The sequence below is a fragment of the Strix aluco genome, chromosome 6, assembly GCF_031877795.1.
Source record: "Strix aluco isolate bStrAlu1 chromosome 6, bStrAlu1.hap1, whole genome shotgun sequence".
NCBI lineage: Eukaryota > Metazoa > Chordata > Aves > Strigiformes > Strigidae > Strix > Strix aluco.
The window spans coordinates 41,947,804-41,962,241 of NC_133936.1; the positions used below are offsets into that span (position 1 = coordinate 41,947,804).

The window sequence follows — 14,438 nt, forward strand, 5'->3', positions numbered from 1 at the left end:
TACCAAAAACACACACCGCTACTTTGGGGGGCCCCTTTTGTTTTCAGATGCCAGCGGTTGTTAAACTTGCTGCCATACTTCGCAATGACTTCTGATTGCCCTCAAAGCCAGAGAAGACACCCCACCAAGGACCGCAAGCTGAACCCAGGCTACGTGATGCCTCCAGCTAGCTGCCTACTTTCTCCCAGCTGAGAAGACTGAAGACAAGAGGCAAACATCTCTTCTTGTGCAGCCATACTCTGCCTGCTTGGCCCCTTTTTTGGGGGAGTAAGGACGTAGGCATCAGATTGAGGGGAAGGCAGAAGGTGCTGGCTGCTGCTTCCGTGAAGCTGGAACTCAAACTCACATCATCCAAGTCTACCACAGTTACCTCAAATACTCCACTAAAAGACCACCGAGCATGTGGCTGCATGGTTCCTCCTTAGGATGATCCTAAAGTTAAAGGTGTGGCTCATGTTAGGTATGTAATACCGTGGATATCAAAAACATTATGGAGTTGGAGGATTTTCAAATGTCTCTAATACAAGAGATGGTCATCCCTGTCACACACACACAAATGCTTTTCTACTACCTAGCTTGTATTTCAAAACCACCATGTTTCATTATCAGTGTATTAAGCAAGAAAACGTGTATGAATGCTGTTACTGAATATAATATTTATCAGTCAGTACCCCGAGAGATAAATCCCCCATGCTTTTTGTATAGCTGCGTGCGTGCAAAGTGGGAGTACAAATCTCCCTGTCCCTAAGGCAGGTGTTTTCCTCTTGATTTCCACAACTGCAAAGTATTTTCCCAGGTGACAGAAAACAAGCCCAGGAAGAATGACAGCGGAAACCATTTTACTCGGCCAGGTTTCCGCCACACCAAAGCACCCGAGCAGGCAGGTTCTGGAAGCCTGCCACGCAGGCAAGGTCAGCTCTGTTCTGGCAGCAACAGAAGGCTGAGCCAGACTCTGATTGAACTTGCTTTGGACTGTGCTTCTCTCCTGGGATTGCAGTGAAATGGCCAATGCTGCAACCTTGTCTTCTTGGCCAAGAAAGCTCACCAAGAAGACAGAACGATCAAGCTGCAGGAGACGGGCCTCCTGTGGCTGGGCTCAGTTGGACTGTGGAGAGAGAGAAACCCCTTCATCGGAGTTACATTTTTTACATCATGGCACTAGGTGAATGGGACTCAAAGCTCACATCAGAACCACTCATCTCAGGGTTACCGTGCGTCGTAACATGAACATTTTAAAACATATCTGCTCCCTCCTAGACAGCCTCCACACTACCTGGCCCAACTGCCACCCTTTTCCAACACACAACATACCAAACGAGAGATTCTCTGCGAGCAGTGCCTTTCCATGTCTATAATGGTACACTGTCTCATTTTGAGCTATTAAACCTCTCAGAAGAAGCCTATTTTTCCAACACTAGGAACTGGTCCAGGCCCAGGATCCTTCCCAGATCTGTCCCTGGTTTACACTGAGCTTCTGAGAAAAACACCTTCATTTTGTAGCAGTTTTCCCCCACCGTTCAATCGGACAAAACACTCCTAAGGCTTAGCTTACTGAGGCTGAGGTAGCGTTTCCTGATCTGAGGTGAAATAAAAATTATTATGGAAAAGAAAGTTTATGGTTGCACCTCTGGATGACATTTTAAAGACTGTGGGTGGCATATTTCTTGAAATGCAATTCCAATTTCATGAGCTGACCTATTCGACCCACAAAACCTATTGCTCACCCTCAGCAACAACCGCTTCCGAAAAACAAAACCCAATCCCCTTCTCCCCAAACCAGGCCAAAACCCCCAAACCCCCGGCAGGCTGGTAAATGGATGGAGCCTTGACTTTTGTGCCTCTACGTGGCAGTCAGACATTTTTATTGCAAAACGCCGTCTGGAAAAGATGCAAAACAAAATTGCTAAACTGCAAAAAGAAGAAAAGGAGAGGGGGGGGAGAAAAAAAACAAAAGGCCCCCTTCCCTTTGCTTATTGAGTTCAAAGGCATAACATGCAGCACCCTGCAGCAAATGGGAAGCTACACTAATTTTAAAGCCATAAAACGCTATAAAGTGCCCTGCGGGGCAGGACTACACTGAAGCTAGTTGCACCTAAATAAGACATGGTTCATTTACTTCGCAGCTTAGCCTAATGTAATCATCAGCGGATTTCTAGCCTAGAGTTGTAACAGGCAAATAGCCGATACTGCGGAGGCGACACTCCCAGCCATTGAGGGGCCTCAGCTAGATTGCTGTTGATTAGAAAATTTTTCAGTTTTGACAAGCACTTAATGAACATAAATCGCTCCTTGATTGGTTTCCATTTGGGGCCACAGGCACACCTAAGAAGAAACAAAAGTCTCCAACTCCTCTCCCCCCTCTTCCCAGGAAGGACCTCAGCAACAAACCTACCATCAGGTTACGAGCCACAGTGGAATATATTCATCAAATGTTCCTGCTAAATTAGCCATCCTCCTCTCTCGCATATAAATACAGGCATAATATCATTCGCCTTCATAATATATAGTTAATCTTAAGAAAAGCAATGAAATGTTATTTTCTGAGGAGAACAGAGGAATGAAAATGCATTCTGGAAAACACTGATCACCCTAAAGCACTCTGTCCTGACAAAAAGAAGGTCATCTCAAATCTGTTTTATTCACATTGGGAATCAAGAACATTAAATTCAGTAATAAAAAGCACTGACTATATCTATACTGTGGTGTTAATCAGTTCGATCAGCGTTGCAGGGGCAGGGGAGTAAGTTAGGGCAACACTTTGAACACAAAAGCAGTTTCACAAAATGTTGTGTGGGTTTTTTTTTTAAATGGATCACTCATTTTCATAAAATTTTCAGAAAATTCTTCCATCTGCACTTCACTTCTCATGCAGATTTTGTAACAAGAACTGCTGTAAAAGACAAATCAGAGTTTTATCATCCTGAGTAATTTATGAAGCATTTATATCCACAGCAGTCAGCTCTGCTGGACAGGAAGCTCTAATTTTATAAAAACCCGTGATTAATTAATAGCTTGGCTTTTGCCATTTAAATTGCAACTCATTCTGATACCAAAAATTTCCCCTGCCTTTCTGAAGAGGGAGTAGACACGACAAATGTGTATTTGAGACTCCTTACTAGGTACTGCAAGTTTTCACAGCTCTGCAATAGCAGTACTGTTTGCTACAGCACTCTACCCTAATGACGGGATAAATCTTGTCGTGCCCTCTGAAATGAACGGACTTGAAACTAAAAACGCTTCACATTCGCCTTGTTTGTGCGTTTGGTGATCTGTGAGTATCTGTAACAAGTCATGGAAACGATTGTAAGAAGTTACTGTGCATAATCAGTCTTCTCCTTCCCCATCAACTGGGATTAGATACTTGAGAAGCATTTCACAGGGTGGCTTGCTGATCATCAGTGACTACAGTCTGATTTTGTACTAAGAGCAGGTGCAATGCCACTTTCAAGCAAGACTATTTCTAGTTTGAAAAGCCACAAAGCCAGGGAGTGGAAAATAATTCGCCTTGACAGCTATCCCAAATGATAGGTCTCACACTTAAGGACCGCAAACACATTTTAGCTTCTATTTTCCCCATCTGTTTTAAAGTTTTTCTCCCAACCTGATCTTCACTCCATTACATCTTTAAGATAACAAAGAAGTTTTCCAGGAAGCTATCAAGTGAATGAGTGATCTCTACAGCTATACCACTTTATAAAACCTCTTTTGCTCTTAAAACACTGTAGGTTGTACGTTTTATGTTTGGTATCTTTACCAAAAAAAGTTACAGCAGCATGATTAACACTTACTTTTTCCATACAAGTCGGCTATCCTCTACCCATCACTAGAAGCAATGTACACTCTCAGCGGAACATGCTAGAATTAAGAAAGGAAAGCTCTGGGAAATTTAAGTCAAGTATGTTAGAAAGGAGAATGCTGCTCTGAACATGGCTTTGATGAAAAGGCTTCCAGAAAGAGCGCCAGTTATGGTGAGCAGAAAAAATACGGCATCAACTCATCAACTGTAATAAGCAATTACCATACACATATTGTGTAACTGTTCCTATCATTCATTTTTTTATCTTAAACAATGTTTTAGGCATATTAATGGATGCAATAACTATAATAAAAACATACACATGCTTCAGACAGATTTATCTTCATCATCACTCAAACTATATCCTCATTTTTAGTCTGCAGGACTTGCTTTGATCACTACTCTTTCAGGAGGTAGAGCTACATCTTATGTGAAAAACAATATATGCACATGATTTTGTCAGTTCAAATACGTATTTACCAAAGCCTGACTTGAGGATTAGTTGTTCATAAGAAAGGCCAGCTAGAAGGGCTCTCAGAGCCAGCCAATATTCAGCCTCACATTCCTCTGAAGCAAAAACAGGGAAAAAAAAAAAAAAATGGGCATACACAATGGTATTTTAGAAATATAAGAGCATGAATAGTTCTATTAAAGCAACACAAACAACACACTTCAGAGCTATTAAACAGCCCGAGGTAACGCAACCCTGAAAATAAGGCTGAACCGAAACGATGTCTGTAGGTGGTTATTCATAACCACGAAGGCGAGCGGCGCTCCCTTGGCTAGAGCAGCACCCAGCTCCGCCACCCGACAACCCCGCTGCCGCCGGGCCACGCGCAAAGACACCACGCAGCCCAGCTAGCACGGCCCTCTCTTAAAAATGAGGACGGACCGAATACTTTTATTTGGAAGCACGCTTTCTGTTGTCAAATTAGTCAGGAAAATCATAAGAATGGTCAAAAATATCAACTGCAGCTCCAAGAAAAACACTGCATGTTATGGAATCTGAGAAAATTGCATGGGTCTACAAGACTTCCAGATACCAATATAAAGGACATTTTCAATAGCCTCTTATTTCTGACCAAGTCTGCTCTTCTTGGAGGAAATGGCCAAGCAAATAAAGCTTAACTGAAAGTCCAATCCCCCCCCCCCCCCCCCCAAAGTCTCAAACAGTTTTACAGGACCATGAATTGGGTCCGTTTTGTGTCATCTTCTGAGAAGACGTGTCCATGTAATATACTGTTGAAGTTCTTGCGCAAAGTTCAGCCTAGTGTTGGATACGACTCCTTACCAGGCTGAAATTTTGCTCTTTTAAAAAAATGCATTCACTTCATCTGAGGACAGAACAACATTGCTAATGCTCCCTTTGAGTTAGCTCACATAGGCCGCTCACCCAGTCAGCACTATTGTTAAGGAAGAGTTTTAAAACTGTGGCTGCTGTCAAGATGAATTGAGCAGACCAGGTGAATTCAAGGAGATAAAAGATTCGTTTCCCCCCCTCAATCACTTCTACAATCCTACACACCTCAACGCAGGTTATCAAGCCAGATCAGTGAGGATGGGAGCAAGGTTAAAGAGCGGCATTACCACAATACAGACCTCAGCAAGCAAAAAATCAACCCCGCTGGGTTGGTACGTGGGATTTACATACCACGTGTGTTCTAGATGGGCATCAGACCTTCCTTCTCATGTATTTAAGAAACTGTTCTTCCTCTGTAAGGTGCCACAGCACCACGCTTTTATTTGAAATCAAATCTAGAACAGATTAAATATAAAAGGGGAAAAAAGCGCTCTTCCCTAAAAAAAGCTGTTTTCAGCTTTTTTTTTTCCCCCCTCTTCTTTTCATAAATGAGGGGCAGTGATGATGACGGGAATACAAGAGCAGAAAATGGACATCCACAGCTAAAGCTTTGTCATCTACTGACCTGCAGCATGATGGCAACCCTCTGGCAGACAGACAGTGGTGAAACGTCATCAGCTATTCATCGGGATAAGGCTCAGATAAAGAAGCGGCATGTAACGGTGCCCAGCAGGTATCCTGGTGAATACATTTCAGGAGCCCTCGCACATGGCATTCCGCCAGTAAAAGCCAAGAGATGCCTAGACAAATTCCCCCAGGTCTCTTTGGGGAGGCCGACACTGAATTTGTCGGCCAGAATTTTAGTCATCCACTCAACAGCTATACTCCAGAAGCACAAGATGAATAGGTAGCTATGGTGAACTTTGAAGCCTGTAGGTCAAAGTTCTCTCTCATTATCCCCACCATTTTCTATCAGCATAGCTCCTCAGCATCCCAAGGGACGGGAAGGTTTGAGGCTCTTGAAAAAAACTGACATGACCAAGTCAGAAACCAGTAGGGTGCTTATGTACATATATTTTTCTTTCCCCATTTTTCTTTCCCCCCACTTCCTTGAAAAGAAAGAATATGAATTTAGCTATTGTGTCAAACGTCAACCTGGTGGCATTAGTAGTTACTCATCTAGCTGGCACAATAGAGCAGTCATTTCAACATGCTGCCCTGCCAAACAGGCCTGACCCTTCCAGGGACATATCCTCTCTCAGAAAGGTACTAATTTGATTTTTCACTCCCCACCCCAAAACCTTTCATTTTGTAGCCAGTCCTTTCAAGGAGGATGACAGTACAGATTTCTGCAACACGGACACATTCTCTATATTAAGAACACTGTCTTCCTGCCTGATCGCCACTGAACGCATCTGACAGAGACAACTGATCCGCTTCTGGCCAGATCTCAAGCGGAATTTAATAAAGTGTTCACTACCAGCCATTAAATATTACAATAGGTTCTTCCAACGCAGGTGTTACGTTCTGACTCAAACCACAGTCTGGAAGGACCAAATTATCTTCTAAATTTACTTCTTCTGTCACCACTAGAGGCCAGCCCACCTTTCGCTTCACAGAATTACAACTGCAAAATTTTGTATAACCAAAACGACCTGCATACTTGAGATAACCCAAATCTAACAGCTCAGCTTAGAGCCAGGCTTTTTATGAGTTAGGAAACTGACTTCAGATGGTTAACAAAAGTTCTTTTCTTTGATGCTATTTAATGGCAAGGTTGGTAGGAATAAGGTCCTTATTTTTCAAAACAATGTAAGAAATTATCCCAAACAGTAATTCAAGCACAGTATTAAAATTCATCAGTTCCTTTGGCTTTCTGTGAAAAAAGCAACAAGCAGATAAACAAAACCGAGCAAAACCAAATCAGAAACACATTATTAGAGTCCTGCTTGGGGGAAAACCCATTCACTTGGCAATACCCAAGTGAAATTCTGGCTTTCCTGCCTACAAAGTTTTGCACAAACTGTACTGGGAGTGCAGGTGACTTCAAGTACCTGGTCCTGCCTCTTCCCCCCACTGCACAGGGCAGAGAAGACTCTACTCACCCACTACTGCCAGATGGACAACGAATGCTCTGCAGGGTCTATTAACAATAGTTAACTGACAATAAATAGTCCATTGGCAGTATAGAAACATACTGCAGAAGTAGTGCAGTGACTCTTTGAAGGCTAAAGACAATAGAAATAAGGCATTAAACCAGCATCATTTATGGTACAAATCATGTCATAGAAAAATTTTAACACAAATGAGCAGAACCCTAGACACTCCTAGAGAGTGGATTCAGTAAAGGTGTCTCAAGTATTCTCCGAACGAGTACAATGTTTTCCCCAGTAGCTTCCTGTCAGCTAGGAGCTGAGCATGGTCCCTCACCACTACCTACCCACACACAGCCAGGGGAAAAGCAGCACGTTGCAAACCTCTCCGGTCTGCGCAAGGAGGTCTGAGCAAATGGAAATACGGAGCCCGTGTACCTTTTTCTTGGGGTGGGGGGGCATGGAGGAGGATAGAGGCAAACAATTAAAGGCTAGTAATTACTTCTTCTTTAAATGGATTTTCTCTAATCTCCAATGGATTTACCTCTAATCTCAAAGTAATTACCTCTAATCTCAATGGATTCTCACTCTGGGGGAGACTAAGCAGCTCCAGGGAAGCCTACAGAGAAGTACGCTATTGTCTACAAGAAGCAATGAAAAACTAACACGTGCACAGCAACCGCCAGGAACAATAAAGCACTTCCACAAAGCGAGGAAGGGACTTGGGCAGACAATGGCAGCTTGCCTCCTCCTTGCTTGATGACCCAGAGTTGGCCAACAAAATCTAAGGGAAACTCATGTGGGAGCTCCATGGGGGCTGCTTCAAAGGCACGCAGTATCTGTGCTTCCCTTCTGTGAGCAACACCAATATACAATGCAGGTATTTTGGGACTACTTCACGGCAGAATTCCCCAAATTTAAAGGCACTAAGAGTGGCCAAAGAGGACACAGACAGACTTTTACAGTTTCACAAAAAGGAATAGTGAAAACCTTGCTTTAGAACGCAAGGGCCGAGGGACAAGACTTCTGATGGAAAGCAGAAATGCCTTGAAACCAGTTGTTATCTAACATTAAATAATTTTTAAAAGACACGGACATACTATCAGAAACTATAGCAAACCATTATTATGGCAAGATCTGAGACTATGAAATCTGGGGTCAAGCCAGAGAAAGTGCTAATATTCAGCAGACAGGGAACAGCAAATCGGTGCAAGCACAGCATCAGTGTGGCAACGCTCCTCAGACATCACTCACCTAAAGCAGAAGTTTTCTGCCAGTTCCACTTGGAGGCCTATAAACCCCAGAGCATATCTACAGAAATGTATCTGATCAAAGCCTTGATTTTCACTCCTTAATGAAAAATTGCCCGGGAGCTCGAAATGACACCAACAGGTTTAGAAACAACTGGCCCTAAAAATGTTACAACTGGCCACTCTCTGATTTTCGTATGTGGTATGATGATAAAATATAAGGCCGGATACGATTCTAAAGATTTTGGTGAGGGTCACACCATGTTTTTTGTATTTTACTATTGCCTGTACTACAGAGGAAGCGAAGAAGCTGGGAATCCCCTGGGAGTTTCAAGATCTGGAGTCTCCACATTGGCTCTGTCTTTTGAACTGCTCTGGCATGGAAAAGCTCTGACAAATCCCACCTTTCCTCCTGCTGGCACGGCTGGGGCAGATGGGGTGGGCTAGTTCTGAGTCAGATCGCTGCGCTCTTTCCACCCCCAAAACCGTACCTAGGGACGGCGCTACACACACTGAGAGGGCCAGACAGGATCCTTGGGCAGAGACAACGATAGATGCCTTAACACAAAAATGTTTTATGGCACATATTTTAATAGCTATGCCATTTGCAAAAGGCTGCTCAGAATTACTTCTAAATAAACCATAACCACTGCACACTGACAAATACCAGAAAATTCCTCACTCTTTACTACATCTAGGACACTTTTTCTTACAAAATGCTTCTGGTTTTTAATCCTGGGATTGACTACAAGTCCATAAAAGCATCAGCACAAAATAAAGGCTTAAACTGTTTCAGCTGCCTCTCGGGATGCATGGGAACCCCCCTTCCAGGGCACTGAAGGGAACTTGACCGTACTCAGACTTGCACCAGGGAATTTTATTTCAGATTATACCTTTTTGAGAGGGAGGGGAAATGAAGGGAGAAAGAATTTCCTCCACCAAAGAGGGCTCAACAAAAAAACCACGTCAGGATGAACTCGCTAACGCTGCTGTATCAGGGCCTGACGTTGCTGAACGTTCAGAGAGCGCTGTGTACTTACATGTAAACTAGGATGGTAGGTCAGCACACCATTGTCGCACAACGTCACGTATTTCTTCTTCCACTCTTTATTCAACGACTTGCCACTTCGCTTTAGCAGCATACCCTATTGGAGGAAAAAAAGAAAAAAGATTAAACACTCTTTTGCCAACACACAGCTATTTAAGACACAGAAAGAGACAGATATAATTGCAAACATTTTTAGATATCCTTTTCTCCTTGTTTTCCCCCGCTTCTCCCACGACGCATATTTTCTCCATCGGCAGCTTCAGTGTTTGCAATTTAGGAGGAAAAGCTCTAAGTGGGCTTTCAAAAAGCAAGTCATGTAAACAGAAAAGACTGTAGCAGCGCTGGCTTTATCCAACGGGTAGAGAAAACCCTTTTGCACCAAATTCCATGCCTCAGGAAAGCCCATTTTAATGCCACACAGAGTAAGGTTACCTAGTTGATAAAGACACCACGCTCAGTGCATTTCCTAGCCCTCTGAAACAAATTATGAACTCCAGGTTGAGTGAGGATCCCACTGCGTGGCTCGTGCTCCCTTCAGCATGTTCCTGGGGATTCCCTGTTGTCCAGGCTCAGCCTCCCCACAAGCAGGGAAGAGCACACATTTATGTTCTCATTCCCTTTGAGGTAAGGTGACACTGCAATGGAAATCCTCCTAGCCATTCAGTTCAGCAAAAGAGACACCAATTCCAGGCAAGAGCAGTAAAATGGAAACAGGGCAAATACAAATTCTGGATAATTTAATGAGAGAGGTGTGATCAGAGAGGAAAGGAGGTGGGCAAGGTGACCCACCTTTCCACAAATCATATTCAACCTAAACATCAGTGATGAACGCAAACAATCAACAGTTGAGATAAAAAGTCATCACTGTGTTCAAATGGACAAGGACTACTACTGCATGTTAACCTGTTCTCAGCCTAAAAAAAAAAGGAAGTCACTTAGAAAAGCAAAATACAACATGCTGTAGCACATGGAAGGTGGTAAATCAAGCCATGCTTTAGCAATGCACTTCCCTAGGAAATTTGAATTTCCAAAACCAAGTCAGAATGCTGTTCCTGACGAATTCATATAGTACTTTGGTTACTGAAAGTCTTACAGAAACGTCCCAGTGGAGACGCTACGTACAGTACCTACCACAGGAACTGACTCGTTTCACAGATCAAGTTCTGATAAAAGGGGACACGTATATTCATTTCATTAAATCATAGCCAGGAATCAAAACCAATACAAATTTCAGTTTTCTAATCCCCATAAAATGAGTTTTTCCATTCTCATTTTCCATAGAACTTAAAAAAATGGCAAAACAGAACACAGAAAGACGCACTATCAAGCATGGTGCTTCCAACTCCCATGGAGTTGTTTTTGTTGAAGCAGGTTAAAACCTTGAAAGCAAGTTGTGCTGTTTTCCCATTAAACCTGCAGCTTTATAAAGCGACCCCTCTGCAGACCCAGTCCCAAAGCCACAAGGGGACAAGGGGCAGTTCTGTGCAAGAAGAAGTCCTCCAGAGCTAGGCAAATTCCAGATGCCATAACTTTCAGCTGAAGTCCCTCGCCACAATCCACATGAACTCACAACTCCCCTTTTGCAACCACGGAGATGATCCCAGCGGAAAAGCCAAGTTCACAACTCCCTGTTCCTGGACACACACTTTGGACAAAAACTTCAGAGAACAACCCTTCACAATTCAAAGCAATCTGTGGATGGGACCATAAAGAAAAGCTTGTGTCGGATGACTGAATTACACAGCGGTACAAACTCCGAACTTTCTGACCGTCTGGGGGTCAAATTTCTTTTTTTTGTGCTGTTCCTTGCTACAACTCAAACTTTTACAAGAGAGAATGGGGTTTCTCAAACGCTTTCTTACAAAAGCTTCCGCGAGTGAGAGTCGCACATCCCAATTACTGTCTTCCAGTGGTTAGAGACACTGTTTTCTTCTATTAAAAGAATGAAAGCTTATTTCTGCCTTTGACTTGTATGTTTGTCTATAGTAGGTGATCTGTCGCTTCACCTTTCCAATCTTTCATACCTCACCTGCAGCACGTTCGCTCGCGTTTAGGGGGACCCAATTCTAGTTATCGCTGGGCTGTGGGGATCAAAAATTGCTGTTTCCCTGCACCGGTTTGTTCTTCAGACCTTTTAATGGGGAAAAAGCTGTAAGGATCAGAACGGTGATTTTTTTTTTCCCCCCCTTGCCTTTTTTGAAGTTTTGAAGAAAGCAAAATATATATATTTCACACCTTTTTAACTGTCCCTTTGCTATACAGAAAATGTGTCATTACTTACGTAATTTTCAATTCATGCCAATTTCAAACTCAATAAATAGTAAAGACCTACCACTTTTGTGATTTTTACGACACAGAAGTTTTGTTACTATCTAGGTGTGAATTATGAAATTTTATTTTTGGATCTCAAAGAAGAAAATTATTTAAAATGAGGTTTCACCTTGCTTTTAAAGTAGAATTCTGTGCTTTCACGTAAAAAAACCACACACCACCTCGGCATTAAATATGGACGATGTACCTATTTGTGCCTAACTAACAAACCATATCCATTTTCCCAATCCACTTTCTTTAGGCACTACCTTGGCAGAAAGAATAGATTTTTGTATTATGTGAGAATTAAAAATATCATTCAGTACCTGCAGAGGAAACTGCTCGGAATACAAGGAGCTAACTTAAAGTGTTATGAAGCAGCGAAGCCCACATAAACCATACTTTTTTTTCCCCCCAAGACCAGAGACCACCACTTTGACTGTGGTAATTATATAGAATGGTCTGGAGAAATGCTCTTAGTATTGGAGTTTAGATCAGCTATAAATGCACTCTAACATTAACTAAACTTAAAAAAAAAAAAATAAATGGCCCAGATATGACAAAAAATGTTATTTAAAAAAAAAAAAAGAAATAGCCCTTCACTTCAGTCACATTATGTCTACATTTAAGTCACATCAGATACTCCGCCTAGGAAACAAGATACATGAGTTCCCACTGACCTTTGGTACCTCTGAGGCAACTTAGAGGTAGCTTGGGCACATCTCCAGTCACGGCCAAAGAGGTCCCCACGCACACACATCACATTGGGAAAAACACATTTAGTCTCCAAGCTATGCAGTAAGGGAATAAGTAAATCAACTTCTACTTCAAAATACCTTTTTTTTTTTTTTTTCCCAAAATAATCTCTGCCTCAAATTATTATTAACTGGATAACACGATTTCTCCTAATTTGTATGAAATCTTTCATTTGTTACAGTCTTCCACCTGCAACTGTAGCCCTGCAGTTTGGTGTAGCTGACCCAAAGCCTCCAGATTCAACACTAAGAATTTAACACCTCCAATTTCCTCACAAACCGAGAAGAATTTCACACTTCAAATTAAATTTTTTACCACCTTCCCTCCAAAATTGCAATTCTGCGTCTAACGGAGGAACGCTTCTCCTACCAGACTGCGTTAGCTTGTACTTTTAATGAGCCACAGGAAAAAGACTTCAACCAGAGTGCACGAACTTCACTTCTTGGGTTTTGCTCGAGGAACTGCGTCACCGAACAAAGCAAACGGAGGAACCGTCTGTACATACTGCGAGCTCTTTATTAGTAATGTGTATGCTACGTCTAGTCCCAGGAGGTCATTGCAAGCCAAAAGCAATGTTAAGTGTACAAGCTTTAAATAACTTACAAAGTTAATGTAATGAATGTAAGTGTTATCTGAAATCCATCACTCAGTGGCTTGCTGTAGCCTCAAGCTGTGATAAAACACCACTCATAAATTTATATTAAAACTCTGTTCAATAGCAATTATTTACCAACAAAGATTTATTGATTGCATTTGCTGTTAGAGACTGGGGCCCTAACTGAGTCAATCAGCTTACGCTGTTGAGCTTCAGGGCACCAGAAGTTACAGACTGCCATCAGGCTCTGCATCCCGATCATTACTGTGAGAGCAGGAGCAGCTAATGAAAAGCCGCCAGTGTAGGATTGATTGGATTTAAGGTAAAAAAAAAAGAAAACAACAAAAAAACAAACCACCCAACACCGGTCAAGGGACCACGACGCATAATATACACAGTTCATCTGAATACGCAGTAATCGGGTAAATCTTGCTGCTCCAGATGCCTTCCCATGAGCTACAAACCTTGCTTGAACAACAAATGAAGACAAATGGTGAAACAATTATGAATTTGTTTAATGGAAATATTTCAGGTTTTAAGCAGCAAACTATCAGCATTTAGAAAAGTGACCCCTTGAAGTTGCTTAATACCGCATTGAAGATGCTGGTAGGTGAGTCGCCTCAATTTTTCAGACAGGCCAGACATGGTAGCGGAATAGACTTACTTTCCACAAATAAATGTCATCACAATGCATGTGCTGATCACCAGGAGATGTCTATAGCCACTGCCTGGCCTGCAGAATTAACACTGTGTGTGGAGCAACGTACTTTGCAAGCCCTGTTGTACTTCATTTTCATTTTCTCACTTTCCCATGTATTTTGGGTTTTCCAGGGGCCACAAAATCCAAAGGGTTTCACAAACAGGCTAATAGCAGTGATCACAGGTTAACTGACTGCACAATTTTTTCCATTTGCTCCAGCTGTAGCACTTGAAGGGGTTTTTTTGGGGGGTGGGTGGGGGGTGGGTGTGTGCTTGTTTTAATAGGATTTGGTACATTCGACTTTTCTTGGCATGCCGAATAAATATGGTAGAGCCCTTGAAGTGAGCAGAGCCAAGACTGGACCTTCTGGAAAAGGAAATATGGTACTTTTGTTTCTATTTTCTTTCAGAAGCTTACACCACTGCCATAGCTGAGGTACTGGCATCACACAAGCTTTTTTTTCTTCCCCTCCCTAATTTTTAGCCAACCCCATACTGTTACCCTGATGCTGTTTTGACAGAATGAAATATGTAATCTCGCACTTAATCATTAACAGCATAAATTCTTAATTTTCCACTCAGGTCTTTAGT

At 42.4% G+C, this 14,438-nt stretch overlaps 1 protein-coding gene across 9 annotated transcripts in view; it reads right to left on the bottom strand.

Moving 5' to 3' along the window:
- AGAP1 (ArfGAP with GTPase domain, ankyrin repeat and PH domain 1) overlaps nucleotides 1-14,438 on the bottom strand; it is a 399,779-nt gene that overhangs the window by 138,474 nt on the left and 246,867 nt on the right. For all 9 annotated transcript variants that reach the window (XM_074829819.1, XM_074829816.1, XM_074829814.1 and 6 more), the window contains one exon: nucleotides 9,480-9,584. In XM_074829819.1, the coding sequence (XP_074685920.1) occupies nucleotides 9,480-9,584 (105 nt within the window). The remainder of the gene's footprint in view (nucleotides 1-9,479; nucleotides 9,585-14,438) is intronic.